General features: G+C 39.0%; 1 protein-coding gene across 10 annotated transcripts in view; it reads left to right on the top strand.

The window, feature by feature from the left end:
* CDKL5 (cyclin dependent kinase like 5) overlaps positions 1 to 26597 on the top strand; it is a 135602-nt gene that overhangs the window by 82399 nt on the left and 26606 nt on the right. For all 10 annotated transcript variants that reach the window (XM_080576437.1, XM_080576435.1, XM_080576434.1 and 7 more), the window contains 6 exons: positions 1035 to 1094; positions 6354 to 6444; positions 13206 to 13395; positions 17956 to 18036; positions 22676 to 22836; positions 24525 to 25551. In XM_080576437.1, coding sequence (XP_080432563.1) covers positions 1035 to 1094; positions 6354 to 6444; positions 13206 to 13395; positions 17956 to 18036; positions 22676 to 22836; positions 24525 to 25551 — 1610 coding nt within the window. The remainder of the gene's footprint in view (positions 1 to 1034; positions 1095 to 6353; positions 6445 to 13205; positions 13396 to 17955; positions 18037 to 22675; positions 22837 to 24524; positions 25552 to 26597) is intronic.

The raw sequence follows: 26597 nt of genomic DNA, 5'->3' as shown, positions 1-26597 counted from the left end.
ATCTCTAAATTTGGCTGAGTCTTAAGCCTGCCACCTGACTTCATATTGCTTCAAAACTAAGTTCATCTACGTAAAAAGCTTGCTGTCCAGTATCTTTGGTGTACGAGTAAAGGTTATATTAAATGCACAATGAAGTAAAACTGAAGTACAAACATTGCCAAAGGAAAAGGAATTTTTAAACATTTCCTGGCACTCAGTCATTTCACTTCTGAATCCGATAATAGAATAGTAGTAGAAAATTAACCCAGAACTTAAAGCTTAATCCCCTGTGCTTTACTTCTGCTTAAGGCAGTTCCTCCCAGCTCCTATGACTTAGGCTATGTATATTTACTTTCTCTCCTAAACTTCAAGCACTTGCAGTCCATATTTTGATGTGCGACAGTGTCTAGCTTTATGTAGTTTATTTAATTCATTTGTGTTTTGCTTTGTGGCTTTGAAAGAACAACTTTTCTTTCTAATTAATGTTTCCAATAAACTACAGTTCTCATACAATTTACTTATTGTATTTGAGACAGATCAAAATGTAGGCAAAAGTCTGAAATATTTTGTAAAATACAGTTTGAACAAGTATAACATACACAGATACTACAATATGTAGATAGGAATAAGGAACAGCCTTAAAACTAGAGAACACACTTTTTTCTAAAGAAATGGCAAGAAGTGCTCAATAAGGGTATCATAACTGAAAATGTTGAGCACGACACACCACAGCTTACTGATTAACTGGGTAATTCAATGACATTTTTTGTATTATTTCATAATATGCAATATTCTACATGATATTTTGCTCTCCAGGAATATCTGTAAGCAGCTTTTACCTTCCAATGTTTTGTTGGGAAACACTTTAAAAGACTTCACATGTCAGAAAGTTATTTCAGCATGTTCACAGATAGAATTGCTTTAGCTTGTAATGCTTTGTTTATGATTGCAGGAATATCTCAAAATACATTATTATTAAATAATATTGTTGGCAAAGCTCAAAATTAGGAGAAATTAACAGCTGTCTTTTTTTTCTTTGTTATTTGATGCTCTAGATATCAAACCAGAGAATCTCTTAATAAGTCACAATGATGTTCTGAAGTTGTGTGACTTTGGTAAGTTCAATAGATAGGTTTCTTATTACCTTTTTAAGGAAAATCTCTTGCAGTGGATTTTTTTGCCTTACTGTTTAAAACCCTTTTAGTGGTCATTACTTACTCAGATTTGTGGCTGTTACTTAAATTTGAAAGATCTATGGGCTTAATTTGCATACTTAGGAAATACTGTTACCATATCAGTGGAAATACTGCAGTTGTCTCTGCCTGTATTTGACAGGGTTTTTACTAGCACTGGTACGGGCACTCAAGAAAGAACAGCACAGATGATAAACTGATTAGAAGGCTAGCAAAATTATAGATTCATCTGGCCTGGATATTAAAAGAAAAGATGGTTCTTGTTCTTTAAAGGCAAAATATATTTTTATATACTTTTTAAACCATTGGCTTTCATGGCCTGTTAGGTGTATAGTTACAGATCAGTTTTTATACTTGTATTAATCAAAGAATCATATATCAACATATGATTAATGGCTGAATGGCTGAAGGATAGAGTCAGAGTGGTACAGGCACTGTTAACTTTCGTATTTCCTGACTTATCAATACCTGTTTAATGTCAGCTTTAAGTCTTTGAAGAATCAGCACCCAACTACAAGACAAACTTTGCCCATGTGAGTAATCCCCAGAAGACAGCAGGGTGGCATATACACTGTTCCAACAATCTCTATTTTTATTCTAAATGCTACATAAACACAGAATAAAATATTATTCCCTCTAAAAAGCTTACGGTTTGGCTTGGTGAAATAAAATTCAATTCCATGCTGCTACCCAAGGGCACTTTTCATGAGAGCACGTTGAAAGCTGTCATTTCAAACCTCTGCAATTTTGAATGAAAAGAGGAACCACTGAAAAAAAATAAATAAATTGCAGTAGGTTTTTAGGAACACAGAAAAAGCATTTGTCTTTGCAGTGCTGCTTATTTCTTTCAATCCTAAGGGTATTTTTGCCTAAGCGTTCAGCACCAGCAAGCGTTCCAGGAAAAGCTTTAGAATATTTGGTCCACGTGAGTTCTTTGAACTGAGGGCATCTGACAGCATGCAGTGGTGCTGTTGGCGGTGCCTGCAGTGCCTTGGCCCTCTTTCTGGCCAGGGACCTAACACCTGCCCCTACGCGGCCACCATCTCCTGACAGCTTAGGCCCTTAGAGTCCCCCAGGGTTGCCGGTGCTGTGGTGGGCGGCAGGGGTCGGCAGTGTGCCCGTTGGCCCCCAGGCTTCAGCTTTGGGTGGGTCGGGGACCCATTTGCTGCCTCACGCACAGCTCTGCAAACAGTCAGCAGACAGCGCCTGCCTCTTGACCAGTGTGTGCTCCAGTCAGGACTAACGGTGTCGTCAGCAGGAGCAGCCCGTGGTGGTGCTCCCGTCCTCCCTCCATCTTCGTCCTCCAGAGAGCGAGGTTTACCACTAGAGCTGGCACGTGCCTTCAGCTGAGCGCCCCTTGTGCACCAGAACGTGTGTCAGCAGCCTTTGTGCTTTGCACTGAAGGAAAGTAGAAAGCCAAACAAGCTGTACAATCATGTTTTGGACAGCAGTTTTCTCACCAGATAGAGAAGATGTGAATTCTGTCAGTGGAGATGTTCTGCATTGTCCATAGGCTTGCTCATGTCATACCCTCGAGGCAGATTCTCCTTCTACTGTTGGAAAAGAAATGCAACCCAGAAGTCCTTCTGGTGCTCAGCAGAGCCCTGAGGAAGAAAATTGGAAGAACGTCTGTTGTTATTGTTCACATGGATTAGTCTGAATTTGCTATAGTTTTGGAGTCAATTTCAAATTCCAAGCAATACTTACAATTTGGGATCGATTTTAATTTTTTAGCCATGTTGCTAAGTGATGTTCCTGTTAGTAGCTTAAGTTATTACTGTAAAAATAATCTGTCAGAGATATTAACCACAAGAGTGTTTCTTGCATATGTACAGATTGGGATATAAGAATTTGCCCTATAACATGATTTAACATATGTTACCTGCCTACCTAACTTCATTTCTTGGAACACAAGTACTTGTCAAGTACAGTGCCACATTCCTCATGTGACAGCAACAAACGCAAGTAAAAGGTCTGTGCATCAATCCCAACGCAGACATTGCAGTAATTGGGTATTCTGGAATAGCCCAGTGGACAAAACACTTTGAGTAGGAAAAAAAAAAACAAAAAAACATAATTTTTTAACAAGATAGTTCTTCATAATCCTTGTGCCATGTTCTGTACGTACCGTACCAGAAAAAATGGGGTTGAATGTGGTGCTTGCCTGGACACATGTTGTGTGGGTGTCATTTCTGCCAATAGAAATGGGAAAGAGAACAGCACAAAATGCCGATTACAGCAGATGTATCTGACTTGTTAGAAATTGGTAGGCATTCTGTTTAGTATGCTTGCTGTTTCAACACCAGGGCTTCAGAATTACTTGTTTTAAAAATCTCTTGATTTCTGTATGATACATGAGCACAGAAATCATGAAACAGGGCTGGAAAAGACCTCAAGAAATTCTCTAGTTCTTCCACCTACTCAAAGAAATGATTAAGCCTGTTTGTGTCATTCCTGACAGGTTTTGCTTAGCTTATTCTTGAAGATCTCAGTAATGCATGTTCCTTAGTGTTCCTAGGCACCTATTTAAGTCCTTGCATGTCATTAGGAGGTTGGACTTAGATAATCTTTGAAGGTCTCTTCCAACTGAATTATTCTATTCCTTTAATGTTAGAATTCTTTACTTTAATTTACATGTGCCTTACTTCTCTGTAAGAAACTGCCAATCTTATGAACTCCTTTTTCCCTCACACCTTTTACCTTGACATCTACCCTCCTCTCCTATGAGTTGTTTAAAGTCCTTTCTTGAAATCTCGTTTTTATTTTCGTTGTTTGCCTTCCTTGCATTGGTATACAAGCTCTGTTGCTTTCATAGCTGCTCTCACCCAAATCACTTTCCATGTTCATGTTCTAATCTATTTCTTCTTGCTGTTTAGAATTTGGTCAAGTCTTCTGCCTAATTACCTTCTCTTATGTTTTGTGTCAAAAATTGTACCCAATACCTCAGCACAGTTTGGAGGTAGGGTCAGTAAGGTAGCTCTGCCACAACAGAAAAGTAGCAGTTGTTCTGTTAGAAAGGTTTTATGCTTTCTTGAACTATCAATTTTGTCCATCATTTTTCATCATGGTGACATAGTCAGAGCAGCAGTGTATCCATAAGGTGGTTTCTTACACACCTGACAATATATAGATGCCACTGAAGATGACACTGACTTGTTGATGCTCTGGTGCACCTGGGCTGGTGGGCTGTTGCTGTACACTACTCCATGGGCTGCTGCGATGTGATCATTTGTATCATGTGGCCCCTTTATTTTTCTCCCCTCGTTCAGGCTGGGGCTTCCCAGTTTCGGCTGTTCCATTTCTTCAGGATGGCTCTTGGTTATTTTCCCTCTCGTGTTTAAAAGCACAAATGGAAGATTTTTCACTGACCAGATTAATCAGATGGGTCATGTAATGTGAAACAGAAACAGGGCTGCCTAAGCAGTTCTAAATATAGCAATGTTTAGAAATTTACCCAAAAGTTAAGTTAGTTTTAAGTAATTAAAAAAAAAAAATCCTTTCAAGTTTTCTTCTAGCAGCATCAGTAACGATCAACAGAACTGTGGGAACATATGAGAATTATTTTTATTTTGGGATGACTTTGAAATATCTTTTCCTCATTGTAAATGCCTTTCCATTTACTAACTTTTGAAGGGAGAGGTATCTTAGAATTAACAGCTGTGACCTATGTCAAAAACAAATACATTGTTTTCTCTAACCACTAGTCCAATAATAGTCTTTGCACCCAAACCTTTACTCCAATTTGGAGTAAATTAGTGTAACCATAGGGAGCAGTGGGGCTGGAGTCCTTCACTAACGCTGCCAAGTGAGATACACTTTCAGAATACTAAAAATAAATCAATAAATAAATGACAGCCTTACAAGCATAGTTGTGTGGGAAAATCACTTTTGGCAGCTTCTGCATAAGAACTCAGGAATAAAGAAAAATGACTTGCATTTAAGTAGCACTTATTGATTCTGAAAATGAAATTATGCTTTATACCTCTGCAAGACTTTGTACTTTTTATTCTTTCTTCATCGCTCATGCAATAATGGAAGGACTCCTAGTGGTTTCACTGAAGTGAGTTTTCGACCAAGTTTAGTGCTACATCCTAGTAAGGAAGCATTTTGAAAATGTTGCTTCTGTATTTCAGTCCCAAAAATTTGATCCAGTTTGAGGTCAATTTCAACAGCAGAGACTTGCTGTTGAGATCTGTCTGAACTCTTACCTTATTATTAATTACTTGTTGGAAAAACAGTAAGATGCTTGATACTTTACCAAAAACAGTGCTATCAGCTGCCCTAGAGTACTTCTACATGAAGAATCTAGTAATGTCGTTACTGTGCTGCTCAGCTCACTTTTTATAAATGGAGAAGAACGAAAACAAAATTCAACTTATTCCTACATCTGGATTTTTCAGTATATGCACTCTTCTCACTGTTGATCTTGTTAATTGTTATACCTTAAGACAGAAGTTGAGTTTTGATAGAATTGCAAATAAGTTGACAGTTTTTTGGTTCTTAATAGAATGATGTGGAGGAGGAAGTTAATTTGGACTTGGTTTTTGATCCTAATCCACTGAGAGCCTTGTTATCAATATAATGCTAAAGCAGATGGGAAGCTCACACTTGTGGAGTGACGTAAATGCAGAAATAATGTCATTTTGCTGATCTTTGGTAGAGTCCTGCCTTATGTAGTTTGGGAGAGATTGCCCCATTTTTTGCCAAGAATAACATAGCTGCTTGACCACATGAGAAAATGGAATGCAGTGAGACTGTAGTAGTTAAGATCAATGATTAACGTGTCTACTTGTCACGCATATGGTAAGTTTCTGCTGTTATGAATGCTCTTCTGCAAACAGTATTTCACAGTGAAATTTAGTGGCTCAATAACATGCATGGCATACTGACAAGTAACTTTTACCAGTCTGTTCCATTATGGTGAAGTACCAAACATAATGGCAAAACACCATAGATTTCTGAGGACAGCACACAAGTAAAGTAGTCATTAAAGCAGACATTCTGCCTTTCAGTGTTGTATCAATAAAAGGTTGTGTTTCAGTAGATGAGCAGTCCCTGGAGACATTCTGCGCTAAACAATTTACTTCTGTTTAAATAGATGTGACCTCTTACCTCCAAAATCATTGGGGGTATGCATATTTACTTAAAATAGAATACAATCTTTTGCACTTGTTTCGACAGGCTTTGCTCGTAACCTCTCTGAAGGAAGCAATGCTAACTATACAGAATATGTGGCTACCAGATGGTACCGCTCACCTGAACTGTTGCTTGGGTAAGTACAGTTTGTAGAGCAACCATGATAAATCTTGGCTGATTCTATGCATTTTGTCAAGCACCTTTTATAAAATTTGCCAGTGGAGAACTGTAGTTGATTTAAAGGGAAGATTTCTAAAGACTGCCACATTTTCATTTATGCTTGTTGGTTGGCATGAGTCATTGACATGTTCACCTGTCTTGAACTGAATAGTATTTAACTGACTAAAAGATGAAGCTGAATTGTCACAAACCTACTTCAGATGCTCCTCCCCTTGATGTTCCGTTCAAAAGATGTTTCTATGGTAGTCTTGTATTCTGAAGTGTTCATTTTGTTAGCCTCATGTTGGACATTGCATAGTATTGGCAGTGCAGCTTTCACCATGTTACACTCCTAGTTCTCTTTATCCTTTAGGTCGAAACTATGGTTTGGCTTTCATTCCCGTTTGCTCTTTACCAGCACTGCTGAAATGGTAAGAGGAAGGGTACTAGCTTCTTAACTTTTTATAAGTACCACCTCTTAAGAGCACGGGAACAGGCAATTTGAAAGTTTTCAAAGTGAAGCAGGCAAAGCAGAGGGCTGGCCTGGATGAGTAGGGATCATCTTCTAGAGCTTAGGTGGAAAAGGAAAATGTATGGATGCTGGAAACAAGGTCTGGTGACATGGGAGGACTACAAAGATGCTGTTTCCCGTTGTAGGGACATAAGGCGTGGCCAGAGCTCAATTAAAGCTGATGCTGGCCAAGGGCTGTGGGGGCCAATAAAAAGGGCTTTTTTTAAAATACATTAGCAACAAAAGGAGGACCAGAGAGAACACTGGTCTGTTACTTGATGAGGATGTTCACCTTACAAATAGGACTGTAGATGAAGCAGAGACATTTAATACCTTCTTCTCTGTCTTTAACACTAGTGATGGGCCCTGGGACTCCCAGATCCCTGAGTTGGAGGACCATGACTGCAGGAACAATAAACTCCCAGCTAACTCCAAACTTGTGCAGGATTTGTTGCTTCAGCTGGATGCACAAAAGTCTATGGGGCCTGATGGGATTCATCCCAGGGTACTCAGAGAGCTGGTTGCTGTCATCATGAGACCTCTCCCAATTATTTTTCAGCGGTTTTGGGAATCTGGAGAGGTCCCAGTCGACTGGAAGCTGGCAAATGTTGTCCCAGTTTTCAAGAAGGGCAAGAAAGAAGACCCTGGTAATTATAGGCCTGTCAGTCTCACTTCAGTGCCTGGTAAAATTATGGAGAAGATTTTTCTGGGAGTTTTTGAAAAACACTTGAAAGATAATGCAGTCATTGGTCATAGCCAACACAGAGGGGAAAGTCCTGTTTAACATAATTTCCTTTTATGACAAGATTACTTACCTAGCTGACCAAGGGAAACCAGTTGATGGAATCTTTTTGGATTTCAGCAAAGCTTTCTGTACTGCTGCTTGCAGTATCCCTTACAAAATGTCCAACATGCAGCTAGAAAAATACGTAATGCAGTGTGTGAACAACTGGCTGACAGGCTAGGCTCGGGGGTTATAGTGAATACGATTACATTAGGCTGGCAGTCAGTCACTAGTGGGGTTCCGCAGGGCTTCATTTTAGAGACATTTCTCTTGAATGTTTTTGCAAATGCTCTGTATTCAGGACTCAAATGCATACTAAGTAAGTTTGCAGATTACACAAAAGTAAGAGGAGCTGTTGACTCTCTCGAGAGTAGAGAGGCCTTGCAGAGAGAGCTTGACAGACTAGAGGGCTGGGCAATCACCAGCCACATGGAATCTAATGAGCAAGTGCTTGAGTCTGCATCTGTGATGGGACAACCCTGTCTGTACGGACATAGTGGGGAACAAGAGGCTGGGGAGCGGCCTTGTGAAATGGGAGACGGGGGTTCTGGTTGACAGCAAGTTGAATACGAACCAACAGTGTGCCCTGGCAGCCAGAAGGGCCAACCGTACTCTGGAGACATCAGGGACAGCACTGCTAGCCCATCAAGGGAAGGGGATTGTCCCGCTCTGCTCTGCTGGTGTGGCCGCACCTCAAGTACTGTGTGCGGTTTTGGGCACCACAGTGTAAGAAAGGCATTAAACTATCAAAGTGCCTCCGGAGGAGGGACACAAAGATGGTGAAGGGTCTAGAGGGGAAGATATATGAGGAGCAGCTCAAGTCACTTGGTTGTCATCCTGGTGTTGGATGTGAAGGTTTCCCATCCGCGGCGTGACTCAGCGGATGAGCACAGAGGCTTTCCAGCCATCCTCACCCAGCCGTCTGCTTCCCCTGAGCTCTCCTTCCACGTATCCCACTCCCACGGAGGCCACAGCAACCCCAGGGCTCAGCCGGCTGGGGCATGGCCCGCAGGCTTCTTCCCTTTCCAAAGAAACTCCCAGGAGAGGATTCATCTGCCCTGGGCACGTGTCAGCATTTCAGGTTTTCCACACCATCCCTCAGTTTTGTCAAGATTCTTAGGTCTGCCACAGTATAAAAAGGACATAAAACTATTAGAGAGTGTCCAAAGGAAGGCTACAAAGATGGTGAAGGGTCGGAGGTAAGAACATATGAGGAGCGGCTGAGGTCCCTTGGTTTGTTCAGCCCAGAGCAGAGCAGGCTGAGGGGAGGCCTCATGGCGGCCTGCAGCTCCCTCACGAGGGGAGCGGAGGGGCAGGCGCTGAGCTCTGCTCTCTGGGGACAGCCACAGGACCCGAGGGAACGGCATGGAGCTGGGACAGGGGAGGGTCAGGCTGGGTGTTAGGGAAAGGGTCTGCACCCAGAGGGTGGTCAGGCACCAGGGATGTGGTCATGGTACTGAGCCTGCTGGAGTTCAAGGAGTGTTTGGACAATGCCCTCAGATACAGGGTTTGATAAAAATCAATTCTTTTTTGTGGTGCTGTGGGGATCCAGGAGTTGGACTCGATGATCCTTGTGGCTCTCTTCCATCTCAGGATGTTCTGTGATTCTGTGATTTTATAACTGGTCAGGAAGAATTTGTTGAAGGAGACTACATGAATCATTTTATTAAAGCATTGAGAAGTTAGTTTCATGTTGTTTGTGAAAGCAGTAGTTGCATGAGTAGCCTTATCTGGGCAGTTTAATTTCACTCTTTCATTAATCTGTAAAATTAACATTTTACTACTTCACAATGTTGAACAGATTTTCAGGTATTGCATGAACAAATTCAGAGGACCTAAAAGGGCAAAAGTAGTTGCAAATGTATTTCTTGTGGTCTTTCCATTGCTATCAAGTTTACAGTGTGTTTTTCTATACTGCATGAACACTGATAAAATGCAATTCCTGAATGTATAACATATATATATAGGGATATTCTAGAAGTAAGGAATTGGCAGCCACAGGAGCAAACAAAAAAGTACTGGTCACTTAGATTCTTTAACCAAAATGTTGCATGCTGCTGAGAAACAGATCTTTGTTGGAAACTTTAGTTAGCACTGAACCAAAGAATAGACATTTCTTGAATATGTAAAGCATTGGATAATAAATATTCTTTCAATAAAGTCATGCCAGTATTCCCAGAGCTGTGCTAAGCTTAATCAAATTGGTATGCAGTTGTGTTGTTATATGCAGAATAGTATGTTAAAGTTGCCCTTAAAAACCTCAAAGCTCAGGTTTTCATGTTTTGGAGAAGACAGATATAACTGAACTTCCAGCAAAGTGTGTGTGTGTACGTGTACACATACGACATACACATTCTCACAACTTGGAAAGAAAGCATCAATCATGGCCTTTTCACTTTTACAGCATTTCACACTTTGTCTATAGTCGTAATTAAGATTTAAGAGGAAAGACATGAAAAACTTGACAGACATGGTATTAGTATGACCTGCAGTTTTCAAAACTATTTGATTAACAAAGGAAATTTATCACGAATCATGTCTGTATGTAATTGGCTAAACTTGATTAGCTTGTAGAGGAAGGGGACGGAGGTATGTGTATTTAGTTCATATGACTTCAACTTTGCTGGCGTATGTTTTTAATGCCAAGTTTTTCTGGCTTAACGTGATGTCTTTTTCTTGGCAATCTTGTTCTTGTTTTGCAATCAGCTTATCCATCCTCCCACCCCCTGCATTTTACCAAATCTTTATAAACATCTAATACTGGAAAGTCTTCCCAGGATTATTAAATATTTATATTTCACCAAATTTATTTTTACTTTTTCAAGTTTTAATGTGTCCCAGAGAGGTTTCTCTTTTGTAATAAAGTTCAAGTACTTAAATTTCCTGAGGAAAGAAAATGCTGCCTAGTTACTCACAGAACATCCAAAATCTACTCACTTTGAAGAGCCTCAGGTAACTGTTAGTGGAGGGCTCTGTACTCCTTGATGACAAAACATTGCTAAAAGCTAGTGGATTTTAGCATACCATATTTCTAGATGATAATATGTTTTGGAGAGTCTAAGTTGTGCCGCAATAGACTACAGTACTCGTGATTAGTAGTTTCATACAGGAGTTACTTCATTTATCCAGCCACCTCATTCTTGCATTGCTCGCCTGTTGTGATCTGGAAGACTGATTCTGACAGTCAGTAGAAGAGGAGTCTTGAATCTGACTTTCCAAATGAAATAGTTGAAGTTTACTCTGCTGCTTCCATAAGAAATGAGTGTTTTCTGTTCGACTACGGAGCAAATAATGGAAACTTCCTAAACTGTGATTCAGGTTACTGCATTTGTGTTAGCATGGAAGGGTAATGGTCCCTGTCTCAAAGGAGTTTTAGCCCATTCCTCAGTTGTAACCCTAGCTGATTCTCCAAGGCCCTGGTCTACAGCAGCATAGCTTTTTCCAACTTCACGTCTCATGGTGGAGAAGCGTGCCTTTTAAAGGGTTACAAATTTAAAAAGTGCTTGTTTTTCTGTCGTAAAAAGGTCAGGTTTTTTAGCTAGACTCTCACAAACTGGTTTTCTAACAGATCCTCAGTTTGTCAGTGGTCATTTCATTGTCAGTGGTCTATTCCGATGGGGGCAAACTTTGAATTTGTGACGATTCCATTTGTCTGGGTACTGCAGTGTCTCATGTCAGATTCTGAAAAGCAAACAGTTCTTGAAATGTTGGTGTCCCATTTCAGCCTTCCTGGCTACCTTTAACTCCTGCAGTATGCATCTCAGTGGGCCTGTGATTTCACCTGGGCTGTTGTCCAGCTAGAAAAGCTCTCTTGCCTTAACCTAACTAAATTATCTCAAGGGTTACAGCGTTCTCTGATCAAGTGCCCTCCCCATAAAGTGAAGTAACTAATCATGAGTGGTTGCAAGCAGGGAAAAGTCAGTTTTTTTCTTTAATCTAAGGGTACGCTCTCCGTAAACACCTTTATCCATCAGCATAAGGAAGGAATAAAGGGAATAGATTTAGGATAGGATTTATCAGCTGCAACTCCAGAAATAGGCAAGCCGGCTGTAACTTGAAAATATCCTGAAACAGAGGTTGAGTTGTTGGATTGCAAGCTTCAGAAAGAAGAGAATCAATGAAGTATGTTTTCAGTTTAGTGTTTCTTCCTGTCTTTAATCTTGCTTATTCTTTTTATATGCTTTTTCTTTGACCTGCGAGGAATTCCCCCCGCCCCCCCATTCTGCCCAAAACCTTGACATCCAAAAAATTCTTGGAATAAGTTGAGTGTTTACAAAACAGTTTAAATCTGTTAAGCAAGAACTTGGGCATACAGAAAATGAGGTGCTTCAGAGCACTAAAAGCCAAAAGCATGTAACGCATTAGCTGTTGCGTGATTGGGATGGGCTGCTAAAGAAGCTGACCAAGGAACAGAACCTTAGAGGGAGAATCAGAAACCGTCCAAAAGGATTCTGCTTCTTCAGCATTCATTGCCTTTAGACTGCAGGTTGCAATAGTCCCCCACCCTCTCCTCCTCATACAAACATCCATTTTCTGTATTATGATTTTCTGCCCTGTGTATCTTAAAACCATCCACAAGTCTATCATTTTTCTTGACCATAGTATCTTTATTGCCTGTTCTTCCCTTAAATACCCTTGTATGTAGTCTCAAGAAGAGCTGCTCCAGCCTTTTCCAGTGTAATACGCACACCATTGAGCCTTGTTTCCAGCAAACTCCCTCCACCTCTTCATTGCTGACCTAGCTTCTTTTGTCAGTAGCACTTTAAAATACAGGTGGGTGCCATCCACCCACCACACAACGTTGCCTGCACACAGAGACTGCCCCTCCGAATTTCTCTCCAAAGCCCCACCTGTGTGTTTGCTTCAGGAAATACTTATTTTATGATGCTTTCATTTTGTCCTCATCTGTGGTTTTCAACTGTTGAGTAGTTTCAGGAATTGCTTCAGGGGCATTCTGTTTTCTCTCTAGTTAAAATTTCACTGTATGAAGGCTGAAACAAAGATTGCTTATTGTTTCTGTCCTCTCAGTGACCAGATCCAGTGTGTCTATCAACCTGCTAAGCACAACAGAAAAAGCAATTTCTGTAATGCAGAAATACTGTACAGTCATTAACCTCTGGATAAAAGGGAAGTTAGTGCTAGTTTAACTTTGGTAACAGCGTCTTGGTCAAAAAGATTATTCTTGTAAGCTTTTTATTTTTTACAAAGGTAACAAAATCCCTGGGGGTCCTTGAAAATTCCTGTCCTGTCTTCTGACATCAATATGTCAAGCAATCCAGTGTGGAAACAGAGGACTTGGTATATGAGATCACTTCTTTAATGTTAAAGTTTATTTTTCTGAGCTGTAAGGAAGCAAGGCATGGAAAATATGGCCAGTAAACTAAAACAGCTTAGTAAGAGGATGGTGCCGGTGGGTGAAAAACGTTGTACTGTAACTTTACAGAGCCCCATATGGAAAGGCTGTGGATATGTGGTCTGTGGGCTGTATCCTGGGCGAGCTGAGTGACGGACAACCCTTGTTCCCTGGGGAGAGCGAGATTGACCAGCTCTTTACCATTCAGAAGGTGCTAGGCCCACTGCCAGCCGAGCAGATGAAGCTCTTCTACAGCAACCCACGCTTCCATGGCTTGCGGGTAAGAGAAAGCTTTGTTCTTTTTTTTTCTTTTAATTTACTCACACAGTATTTACACTGCTGTCATTGTTGTTGTAAAGGTTCTTTTTATTTAGAGTGTGTGTTGTGTTATCAGCTACATGTGTTTCTGTGCAAGTATAGGATATTTAGATCATAAGGCATTCATAATTCAAAGTCAAATTCCAATTATACCAGTATTGAGTTGGACACGTAAGTTCATTTTACTATTAAAAGCTGATTTAAAAAAAAAATAAAAATCTGTTTATTTGACTTTTTTGTCTTGAAAGTTAGTATTGATACCTAACTTAGCATTATAGTGCAAGATGTGCATTATGAAGTTCAGTGGCATGGCTGTCTGTTCAGGATGTGGACAAGTTGTGACTGTTTTCTTAAAGCTACTATGATGGCAAAATTTGGGTCATGGATACTGCTGTGATGATAGAGGAACTTTTTACCTTTTTACTTGTATTTCTGGAGATTTGATATAAGCCACATGAGTCAGAAAGCTTGTTGTTCCCCTTTCAGGGGCTTCCCAATGCCATGTATTGACAAAGACAATAGAATAGAGAAACTGCTCAAGTTGGAACACACAATGTGGCAAAATCCCAGATGAAATATATGATAAATAGCTCTGTTATCTTTAATAGCACCTGGTCAGTGGCCGTGCTTGCTTTTTCTTGTAATTCATTTTTTTTGTTTTTTGTTGTTTTTTCCAGTAGTGAACCTTGCTTAGGTGAATTTATGATCTTGATGAATGGTATGAAATTGTTAATATAAAATCCTATAAAGAGCCATACTAAGGTTTTAGGAGACCTGATCTGTGCTAAAGACTGAAGATTTGTTTTACTCTGTCAAAGAGAAAACAGTGAATGAGAAAAGCAAAGAGGGACACCTAACTGTCTTAACACGTGCTCAAGTTTTATATAAATTAGGCTTAACTGATAATGATAGGAAGAGTAGTAGTTGGCTTAAGGTGTAAGGTTAATTATTTTAGCTAGAAGGATAGCTAAATTCCTAAGAATTTTTGATGAAGCTTGCAGACCCTCTGTCAGAAGTTTTTAAAGAACAATTAGACAAGCATTTCTTGCAAGATCCTATATGTATTTGATGCTGTTTAGAGCAGGGCTGGACAGGATTTCCTATTTAAAAATATTATACCCCTTATTAGGAAAGCTTTAAAAACTGTAAGCAAAATAAATAACTCTCTCTTAAATACTGTTTTACAATTATAGTTGTGTAGTGTAATCTTATTTGGATAAATGCTTTGCAATGTCTTAGGAAGAAAATGAAGTATCTTTTGTTTTGTAGCTTTAAAATACTGTGATTCAAGAAGACAGCATGGACCTAATGTAATTAGCACAGGGTTGAAAGTCATGAGTCCCTGTTCTCATCCTGGATCAATGGTTTATTGCTCCGCCTCAGCCATGTTGCCAGTTTATCCTCATCTCTGAAGTCACACTATTGATAACAACAGTGACATATGCCTTCTAATAGAAAATAGTTGTAGAATACTGAAGTGAAGCCTGAAAAATGGCTTAAACATGAAAAATACTACAAAAATGTTGGTTTGGAAAATGATATCCATTAGTTAATGGGGAAAAAATTATTCCTTGCTATAAGACAACATTAAAAGTACAGATTTTTTTTTGAATAGTAATGCTTAATAGTGGAAGATTTTCTGTTACATAGCAGACAGAAGATATGCTGTGCTCATACAAATTGTTGTGCTGTGATTATGCAAATTGTTATTTACAAGCTGGATTTTGGCACTGGCTGTTCACAAGTTAGAAACTAGCCCTTGAAGTAGAAATGTTTATCCATATGATTATCACTAGGCTTTGTGAACCTCTACCATAAGTACTACCCTATTATAGCGCACACACAAAAAAAAAAATTCAAACATTACAGCAACACACGTGCATTTATACAGATGCACATTTGCATACTTCATGTTTTCTTCCTGCTTGTTTCCTCCGTACATACATACACACACACACACACACACAGTTTTCGTCAGTCCTGAAGATTAGAAAGTACTTAGTGATCTCTCTTCTGTCCTTTTGAGAAAGCAAACATCCACGGTATGTTGAAGACCCAAGGCAATACAGGATCAGAAAGTACTAATAGGTTCATTCCTTTATGGAAACATGAATGCTAATGTAAGGCTTTAATATTATTCTACAGATTAATTATAAATAACCTGGAGAATCTGAGCAAACACAGTGAATAGCAATCACATATTACAGCTTTGCATTTCTTGGTACGTTTTCATGTTGCCCTAATCATTCCAGATGTAAAATCTGATTTAGAATGGTCATTCTACATGAAGACAAGAATATTTTGTCCTCTTGGATAGACTGAAGAGGAGCTTGATAAGAAAGGTGAAGTGTGTTTGTTTAGGAGAATATTCTACTTAAAACAAGTTAGTGTCTGCTGAAAATCTGTTTGCTTTGTGTAAACAGTAGTAGAAGTATGAAAGGCTTGGTCCATCTAGGGTGCTATCTAAGATCAACATAGACTTGGACTTAAATAAATAAATAAATCCTTAGTCATTAGGAAACCACTTTAAAAGAAAGCAAAGTAAAAAGAAAAATACAGAGACTATTTAGGAACAAACACATTCAAATACTGTTCTTTCATTTTCCTTCAAAGCTCACATAATGTAATTTATGAAAAGTAATGCCAGTACAAACAATGGAATGCACTTCATAGTGGTCTAACACTTACACGCATGCAATTCATGTGCAATCCATTCTGCTTCCATATACATACTTCTTTTGAAATGGAGGTTTGTACTGATGGATTACTCTTGAAAGCATAGATTTAGAGGTAGCATTTACTCTGAGGGAAGGTATGCATGTAAATGTGTGCACCTAGCTGTAACAACGTCTAGATGTGAGAGTTTAAAAATGCACAAGTGAAAGTAAAGATATAAAAGTATTTAAGACTTCTTGCTTGTTGACAGTTCAGACCAAACATTTAGTTTGCGTATGTGTTTATACTATAGAAAACATGATCGTTTATTTTCATATCTGTTGGGTTGTTTTGTTGTTGTCTTAATCACTGACATGAATTTTGTTGTTACCTTATATTTTCAGTGGTGTTAAGTATAACTAGTTTATGTGGGTGTGTTTTATGTATGGCTTGAGCCCATTGGGACAGATAGTGATGGCTTTTTATGCATCAGGTATGTGATTGCCAGAAGACAAGAACAGTGCGTGTTCCCTGTTGTCAGTATTCTTGCTTTGATGTGTTAACTTAAGAGGACTGTTTAGAAAACACACAGTTAAGATGCAGATGGGATCAAGCCAGGCTGCAACTGAAGCATTTGCATACTATTAGGCAAATGCCACAACTCTGGGAACTGCTAACAAAGTATCTGGATCTCAGCTGCTTTGTTTTGGATAAACTGTGATTAATGCCAATCAGCTGGCTGGCTGTTGTTTTGTTTCATTTCATTTTTCCAGAGGCTTCTCTGGCATTCAGACGTGCAGTTTACTCTAAAATTCAGTATAAGTTGGATCCATGAGGATTTTTTAATGCCTATCTTGGAAATCGAGCCTTAATTTCTAATTCTGAAAACACTGGAATATATGTGCTTAGCATTTAAATTTGAAGTTACTTCACGGAAAGGAGTTTACCTATTTGGTTGGTGTCGGTTCAGTGCGTGCCATAGTCTGGAATTGGATCTCTGGTGTCTGTTTCTTTTCAACTCATTGTACTTGACATTATGTTATAGCACACAAATATTGAGCAGATTTTCTTCCATTTGATTAAAAAGAAGAAAAGATTGTTTTTATTTCGTTTGACTAGTGCCTTGTTTACAAGGCAAACAAACAACCAAAAAACACAAACAAACAATTCTGTGGGTTTTTTTTTCTTCCCTAAATCTTTCCTGCCTGTCTTGTTGTTCTTTCCAGACAGTTAGGACTAGTTTCAAATACTGTCTTCATCTAGTTTTGTCGAGACTGTAGTTGACAAAAGATGCCCTCCAGCAGTGTGTACTACTTCTCATGATGTTGCCAGTTTTTACTGCAGCATGATCATCCTGAACCTTAAACTTCTGCATAGTTGCCGTTCTGTTTTTGTGATGTTTTCCACTTAAAAAGCATTATGAAATTGTCTCTTAATCTTTGATACTTAATTAGTACTCTATTTGTGCAAAAATAATTTTTTCTCGAAACTATTTTAAATTATTTGGGAGGGGGATATTACTTATGTTATTTCTGAATCTATTTTAAACCACCCACCTCATGTCAATCATAGTACCACGAGCACATTTATAGATCTAAGTTGATGACTTCTTGTTTGAGAGTGGTTACTTGACTGCCCTACTAATCAAGAACACTTTCCTTGGTTGACTAGATGCATATTGTACAGGTAGTTATTTGTTTCATTGTAATGTTTTGTAATGTTTCAGAAACTGGTAACTTCTTCAATGCATACGGTTTCCATTAAGTTACATGTCTTTATTCACTGAGTAGTTTTTTTTTTTCAAATAACGTGTTCATGTATACCTTGTTTACATGCTCAGTATATTTATGCTGTATTACTTTTACAGTTTCCTGCAGTCAATCATCCACAGTCTTTAGAGAGAAGATACTTGGGAATTTTAAGTGGTGTATTGCTTGATCTTATGAAGGTAGGCAAATGTATTTATTTTCTGTCTGTAATATATAGGCAAATATGTTAGTGAATTTTTAGCTTTGTTTCCTGTAGAGTACATCTTAAAAATACTTGTGAACTTCCTTTTGAGATATTTTGATATCACCATGGTTTATAGGAAGGCTTGATATTTCTTAGGAATCAGGAAAATATCCTCTGCAAATGCCAGGAGAGTCTGTTCAAATTTGATTGATTTGATAAGCAATGCATATTCCAGACAAAAGAACCACCATCATTTGTGGCAATGTGCATTCACGGTGACAACTATTCAGATGCACAGGTTACATTAGTAATGATGGTGGGTAAGTTCTCAGCCTGTAACAAAATTAGATAAATCCACAGTGAAAGAGGATTAGGCTAACCTGAGTTGTTGTTCATATGTTAAGGGATAAGCATGAGGACGTGGACAGTTGCTAAAGACAAACTCGATGCATGGTAAACTCTTTTTTTTTTTTTAACCTGTCAGAGGCCTTAATTTGCTTGCTATCACTCACATCTACACAGCATGTGTGTTAAGTTGCTCTTCAGTCCTGTTTTGGAACAACTCAGCTCCCCGTGGCTCATCTAGGATACAGTTTCTTGCTGGCTATCAGGGGAAGCTGGCTCTCCTCAAAATCTCAAAATGGCCAAACATTGTAAAACATTCTGCTACACATTTCTGCCATATTTCTGGATACGCAGCACATACCCACATTCTTGTACTGCAAAAACTTCACAATGGTAAGCTGCAGTACAACCCTCCCATTATTTCAGTCACAGTAAGCTGAAAGAAAGAGCCATAGTGACAAAAATTAAGTGTAGAATCAGTCTTCTGTTTTCTAGTTCACATAAACCCTTTTTTTTTTTTTCCTGGTATCATATTAGCTGTAACTCAAGCTGTAGTAGCATATATCACAGAACAACAAATTCAAAATGATTCTTCAGACTATTGTTGCACATGCTGGAGGTTGCTTTTATTTTAATTTTATCCTATTTTTATATGTTATATTCCAATGTCTTTTGGGTTCCTTTGATAAAAGTTGCAAAATGAAGTATTGAATTTTAAGGAAGCATAGAATTACAAGGAATTCCATTCCATTTTTATTTAAGTAATTCCTTTCAACTTTCCTGTCCATATTTCTCTGTACAAGGTGAGAAAGGTCAGGGATCTTACAGAGGGGCTATTTCATGTTCAACCCACATTACTTAGTTCAGAAGCTGGAGCATTGTTAAAGAATGAGCAAAGGGCTACAACAAGAGAACTGAAGAAACCTGTGGTTAAGTTGCATTCTGTAAATGCTCTACATATTTTCCTGTATGCCTGTCTCTTCTCCAGACGTTGGACAGTCTGGCACATGTCCACAGTTGGTGTGTTCCTCATTATCTGCATTCCCAGGGACCTCAGGTCTGATTGCTAGATTACAGAATAACCCACACTCAAAATTATGTCAGCTAAAGCTGACATATTTATCTCTATTTAGAGAACATTTCTGGACTAGATGAACGAAGAGTCATCCATTTGATGCTGTTGCTTTGCTGTTTCTCTCCTCCCCTCTCCTTCACAAATCCTGGTGTTCTGCAAGCACAGGTTTGGGAATTGGAAGCTGGTTTTGTACATGATGACTTGAGCAAAAAAAGAAGTTAAATTATCTTGTGCTTCTTCATATCATCTGTCATTCAGTTGTCTCCCTCATTCATCAGCACTTTTTTTTTTTTCCTGAATTTCCATTTGCTGCTAGAATCCTGTAAAATCAAGAGATTCTACTTGATGTTTCTTACTTGATTTATCTGTAGCTAGACTTTGGCATTCCTAATGTCATCCTCTGTGCCAAAGCAGTGCTTTTGTATTCCTCCTTTGTATCCTGTCCTTGGCCTTAACTTCTTATATATGCTTATTTTGCATTTCTGTTCTTCAAGCAGCTCCCCATTTAGCCAAGCTGACCTTGTGTGAAATTTTGTGGTCTTCCACACAATGAGATGCTTTGTTCCTGCACTCTCAGGAAGTTTTCTTTGAAAATCAAGTGGCTCTCCTGGACGCCTTTCTTCTGACAGCAGTTCTTCAGGTTATTCTGTCCAGGAATCCCCTACAGAAGCTGAAGTCTGTGATCCTTTATTTGCATCCTAACCATAAACATCTCAGGGTTGCTACATCTCAGACTATCTTCTGTGACCAGTACTTTACCATTACTGAACAGCAGGTCAGCTAAAGTGGAGTCCAACCCCTGGTTGTTTTGCCTCTCTAGCAGCTGAATTAGGAAATTGCCACCAACATAGTTAGAAATTTCCTGGACCATCTACGCAGGCTGCATGTCTGGGTAGTTGAAGTGTGCCATGAGGATGAGGACCTGTAATCAGTAGGCTTCTGCTTGTTGTTGTAGGAAGAGTCATCCTCTTAGATGTGTGGTTGGTAGCACACCCCCACCATAACATCACAAATGTTGGATTTCCCTTCTAATCCTGACCCAGAGGCACATTGGATACACCTTCCTTTTGATGCTGTCACTTTGTACAGTTTAGGAACTTGTTTATATGGAGTGCCACCCCCCTTCTCCTCCACCTCCTTGCTTCTGAAGCCAGCCATACCCACCAGTGACCATGCCCCTGCCATCAGCTCTGTCCCTGTGACTTCTCTGTGATTCCAGTCAGGTTCACAGCCTTATGATTGCCCATGGACTTCCAGTTCTCCTTGCTTGTGGTCCAGCCTTTGCAAGAGGCAAACAGCCTCTCTTCAGACAAGGAATGTAGAAGTCACATTTGTGTGGGCCATTTATATCACTGCAGTGATAAGCACCAGAAATAAAGGAGGGAAAGAAAAAATTAATCATGCAGTACAAAGCTTGTCACCTGAGAAAAGCAGATGCTGCATACTGTATGACTGAACTACACTGAAACGCTGAACAGTTGCTTTGTTTTTTGAGCATTTTCCATTTCAAAGTGCAGGGATCCTGTGAGGGGAAAACTATTGTGTGGTCAAGTGGCTGAGTACTATGTTAATGTGTATACAGGTATGCATTTCGCAGAATCATCTAGGTTGGAAGAGACCTCCAAGATCACCTAGTCCAACCTCTGCCCTAACACTAACAAGTCCTCCACTAAACCATATCACTAAGGGCTACATCTAAACGTCTTTTAAAGACCTCCAGGGATGGTGACCCAACCACTTCCCTGGGCAGCCCATTCCAATGCCTAACAACCCTTTCAGTAAAGAAGTTCTTCCTAATATCCAACCTAAACCTCCCCTGGCGCAACTTTAGCCCATTCCCCCTCGTCCTGTCACCAGGCACATGGGAGAACAGACCAACCCCCACCTCGCTACAGCCTCCTTTAAGGTACCTGTAGAGTGCGATAAGGTCGCCCCTGAGCCTCCTCTTCTCCAGGCTGAACAACCCCAGCTCCCTCAGCCGCTCCTCGTAAGCCTTGTTCTCCAGACCCCTCACCAGCTTCGTTGCCCTTCTCTGGGCTTGCTCGAGCACTTCCATGTCCTTCTTGTAGCGAGGGGCCCAAAACTGAACACAGTGCTCGAGGTGCGGCCTCACCAGAGCCGAGTACAGGGGGACAATCACTTCCCTAGACCTGCTGGCCACACTGCTTCTTTTACAAGCCAGGATGCTGTTGGCCTTCTTGGCCACCTGAGCACACTGCTGGCTCATATTCAGCCATATCTGTGCGTGCTTGTGCATGTATACACATACAGTTGTTCTCTAGTCAACCTATATAACCCTTAAAAAATACCAATTCTTTTTAATAGCCGTTCAAACTTTTATCTTTGCTGACAGTCATGCATGTTCAAGTATTCCAAGATATGTTACATATGGCCCTATTCCTGCAAGGAACCTTTCAAAGTTATCAAAATAATCAACCAACTGGTTTTTGATTTTGTTGATTAAATGTTCTCTACATGTCAAAAAGTCTCTTTATTCAGAAACACAGTAGATCTAACAGAATTCTAAGGTAAATGTTATTCTGAGTACATTGTAAGCAGTTTAAATGATTCTTTAAAAATATGTGGGGGCTTGAACCTTTACTGAAGTAAAAAACAAAATACTCATATTTGTATATTTTAAAAAATGCTTACTTTAAAGGACTTTTTTATATCTATAAGATGGTTGCGGTATGCTTGTTCTGTTTTTTTGTAAAGCCTGTTTCATTGTAGCATTATATTACTGGTAAATTGAATATTTTTTATTCTAAACAATGGTGTAAAGCATATCCTGAACGGTATGATTAAAATCCATGTATTTTGAACATCTGTAGGCATTAATAGATAAAACATACATATTTTTACATTTACCTATTTTTGTATTAAACATTGTAAGCACAAATGTAAAAGTTTATAAGTATGCTTATGTATATTCGTTATGTACATATATTATGCACATATAGAATATATATAGCATATATATACTTCATAATAAGCAAGTCCAATGCCTTCCATCCCTTAAGCAGAGCATAATATTTTTGAAACTGTTCGTTTTGTATCATATGTATTTCAATTTAATTAACGTATTCTGGCATTTGCATCTAATCACAGATACTCTGGAGATTAAAAAACTATCACAGTGTTGTTCTTTATTTTGTTATGTTTTGCTGATACAAATACAGATACTAATACAAACTTTGGGATTTGTTTTCCAAAGAACTTACTGAAGTTAGATCCAGCAGACAGATACTTGACAGAACAATGTTTGAACCATCCTTCGTTTCAAACACAAAGACTCTTGGATCGCTGTGGAAGCTCACCTTCACGGTCAGCTAAGAGAAAACCTTACCACGTAGACAGCAACACGTTATCTAACAGGTAAATGTAGTCATGTGACCCTCATCACTGGTATTTTCTATGCCAGTGAATAAGTTGCTATCATGCTTATATGGAATATCATCTTCAAGAGGCTAGTTGTTTGACAGTTTAGGCACATTGTGATGTATATACTGCTCCATGTTGCTTCACTGAGTAAAGAAGGTAGGCAGAGTTTTATTGTATTACAGCTATTCAAGCTGAATATTTTGGTTAACTTTTTGCATCAGGCTTAATGCTTCTTGGAAAACAACAACAACAACAAAAAAAACACATTAAAACCTTTTCGGATTCTGTGGTTTGGAGGTGGTCCTGAAATTCCAAAGGAATGCTTTTCTATTTGGAATGCTGCTATCACTGTACCTGTGGAAATCTCTCCACAGTTTTGATATTTGAAGTTCAAAATTCACCAAAAAATAAATACGTTTGTTTATATTCCTCATTTTAAGATTTGGGACAATGATGTTTACAACCTGTACTTTTTCTGAAATGAATACCAAAAAACTTTAGCTGCTCTTATACATATTTAGGATAGAAGTTGTACCATTAGAGCTGTGGCATCAAAAAAGAAAAGGTAGGTCCATGGGCAACTTTATGTAATAAAAAGGCTTACCTACCTGCTTAATTTAAAATTACTAGGTTCTTTATACCTTTAAGTTTTAAATCTCTATAAACTTCTAACTAAAAAAAAAAATAATTAGCCTGGCATTAAATGTACTTAATTTCTAGAAACTGTAATAGAGTATATAATTAGATGACTGAAAATGGGTAGCACAAAAATCTTAAGCATAAAAATACCTAACATTATCCAATTGTAATTACTAACAAGATCAACAAAAGTACAAACTCATCTGTACAGTCAGCTCTCAGTTTATCCCTGTTATCCCTCAGTAATATGTGAGTTAGATCATGATAGAATTGATACATAAATATGTATATTCCCTCAGTTCTAAGCCAGCCTAGGTCCATCAGTGTTAACAAGCATAGCCACAGCACTGCTCAGTCATGGCTGCACTGTTTGCAGGGCCACCAGAGGTCCAGAAGCAGAACTGTTTTTTTGCTGTAAAACCTGAGTTCTGCAAAAGTTAGGGTTCCTGTGGTACACTGGGTTTGGGGTTTTGGTGTTACAGGGCTTGCTTGGCTGCATAGACCTGAGGCTCAATCCATCTGGATGTCTTTACCAGCACAATATCCTCTGTTCTCCCTGCTGCATCCACCCACCTTGGACATACATTATGTAGCCTGGAGCACTGATTGTATAGGACTTTTTGGCAGTGCTGACATGCTTGATTGTTCCACTTTAACTATGATGTGCCAGATGTGTTTAAGACTCTATTTTCAGTGAATATACAGCTGATTTTCATAATGCACTGCTTATAGTAGTTATTACACACATATTAAATCCAGTACACATCTGAGTAATCTCTTTTTTTTGTTAGCAAAATCCTATAACCAAAACTGTGTTTGTCTGTTAGGATATAACCAGTAAAAAACAACAACGTACTAACATTTGCAAATTTGTTACTCTAGTGGAGCTTCTGATGCCTACTTCAGTTGTTCATTTTGCTGCAGATAAATTTTACAGTTTTAAATGGCAGCTCCCTTCTGAAATGATTATGATTTTGTTGAAGTTATTAATATATGAATATGTAGTCTGGTATATTAACGTTTCTTTATGCATTTTAATGTAGAAATCAAGCCAGCAAAAGTTCTGCTTTGCAGTCACACCACAGATCAAACAGCAAGGACATACAGACACTAGGGGTTGGCGGCCCAAGAGAAGAGGGTCTTCCAGCAAATGAAAGCTTTTTAAATGGAAACCTTTCTGGAGCTGCACATAGCCCAATGCATACAAAGAAATCAAGCAACCAGCCTGGATCTGGTAACAAAGATCTAGCCAATAATAACATGCCACATCTTCTTAGCCCAAAGGAAACAAAGGGCAAAACAGAATTTGATTTTAACGTGGACCCCAAAAGTTCTGATGGTCCAGGCACAAAGTACCTGAAGTCTAACACCAGATCTCAGCAGAACCGGCACTCGTTTATGGAAACTTCTCAAAGCAAAACTGGGACACTGCAACCCGGTGATAAGCATAGTCGCCACAGCTACATTGATACTATTCCACAGTCTTCTAAGAGTCCTTCGTATCGGACAAAGTCAAAGAGCCACGGGGTTCTGACAGACTCAAAATCCGTGGGCAACCTGTCTGAGGCCAGGGCTCAGGCTGCAGAACCAAACAGCAGTCGCTATTTTCCATCCAGCTGCATGGACTTGAATTCTCCCACCAGTCCGACCGCTCCCCGACACGGTGATAACAGAACTTTGCTCAGCCCATCCGCTAGGAATAACCGCAGCGAGGGTACCCTGGACACCCGAAGACCGTCGACCAGGCACTCCAAAACAATGGAGGAGTTAAAACTGCCAGATCACATGGATGGAAGCCATTCCCACTCACTGTCTGCTCCACATGAATCTTTTTCCTATGGTCTAGGTTATACCAGTCCTTTTTCTTCGCAGCAGCGCCCTCATAGACACTCGATGTATGTGAGCCGGGACAGAGTGAGGTCAAAGGGCTCAGAGGGTGGCTTAAACATAGGGCAAGGGATGGCAGCCAGAGCAAACAGCCTGCAACTGTTATCTCCACAGGTGCAGCATAAGTCACTCACAAGGTCTGTTGGCTCCTCACGAGAAGACTGTACAGAAGATACTAATAGGGTTAGTTCAAAATACCACCTGTTATGGAAGACTTACATTCCTTGTCTTATTTTGTGTGGGAACAGTGTCCTGCTTTCTCTCTTCTATTTATTTGTTTCCATAGTTAGTTATTCGTTCGTGGTGTTGTAAGACAAAGAATATTAGGTGTTTGTTTTTTTTTTAAAGAAGGTTAAATATTTGGAGTGCAAAATGAGAGACCACATTAAAAACAATAATTGGACTGTGAATACTATTCTTTTAAGGTACTGAAATGTGAGAACAGAGAAACTGTGAAGTTAAAATTTAATTAGTTCATAGTCTGTTACGTTCTCTGTCATTTTTATTGTATTATTTTTGCTTAATTAACCGTCCCGTTTTTGTTTTTATTTAGCTTTTCTTCTATGTCTTTCTGTTGTGAATTCTAATCTTAATTTTTGAAGTGAGCTTTTTCACTTGCTTAATAGCATGACGTTATTGATGAAATGGCGTAATGTACTAGAGGGATATCAAAGCCTGCAGTATTTCTCCTGATTAGTATGATAAATAACTGGGGTAGGCTAGAGATTTGATGTTGGAGAAGCCACCAGTAAATTGGAGTAAATTGACTTCTTAGCATCAATATAATGATTACTGTCAATAGTTACCTTACCATGTTATATTATTTCATTAGTGTAGAGGAAGGGCTAGTTCTGGTGTTGATTTACTTACCTTATATAATACTTATGAATTATTTAATGTCTTACACAAGATGACTGTCCTTAGATCCTTAAATTGCTATTACCATTGATCCAACATTGAAGCAAAATGGTGTGAGGTACATAGAATGACTATTTGTTTTTTAATACACATATGTGTAATAAAGTGACTTCAGAGGAGAGAAATTCTTGTTCAGATTTGTCAACAAATTGAAGGAAGTCAAAGAGCTACAAATATTATTGAAGGTCTAAAAATATGCTTTACTGTAAGAGACTAAACAAACCTCTGCCTACTTGGTTTATTTAAGAAATATGCATAGTGGACTTAATGTAGTCTGCAAGTAGCACAGCACATAAAAAGTTTTCATGTAC

The sequence above is a fragment of the Anser brachyrhynchus genome, assembly GCF_964034855.1.
Source record: "Anser brachyrhynchus genome assembly, chromosome: 1".
In the NCBI taxonomy this organism is placed as follows: domain Eukaryota; kingdom Metazoa; phylum Chordata; class Aves; order Anseriformes; family Anatidae; genus Anser; species Anser brachyrhynchus.
This window is presented reverse-complemented; position numbering and strand designations above follow the sequence as displayed.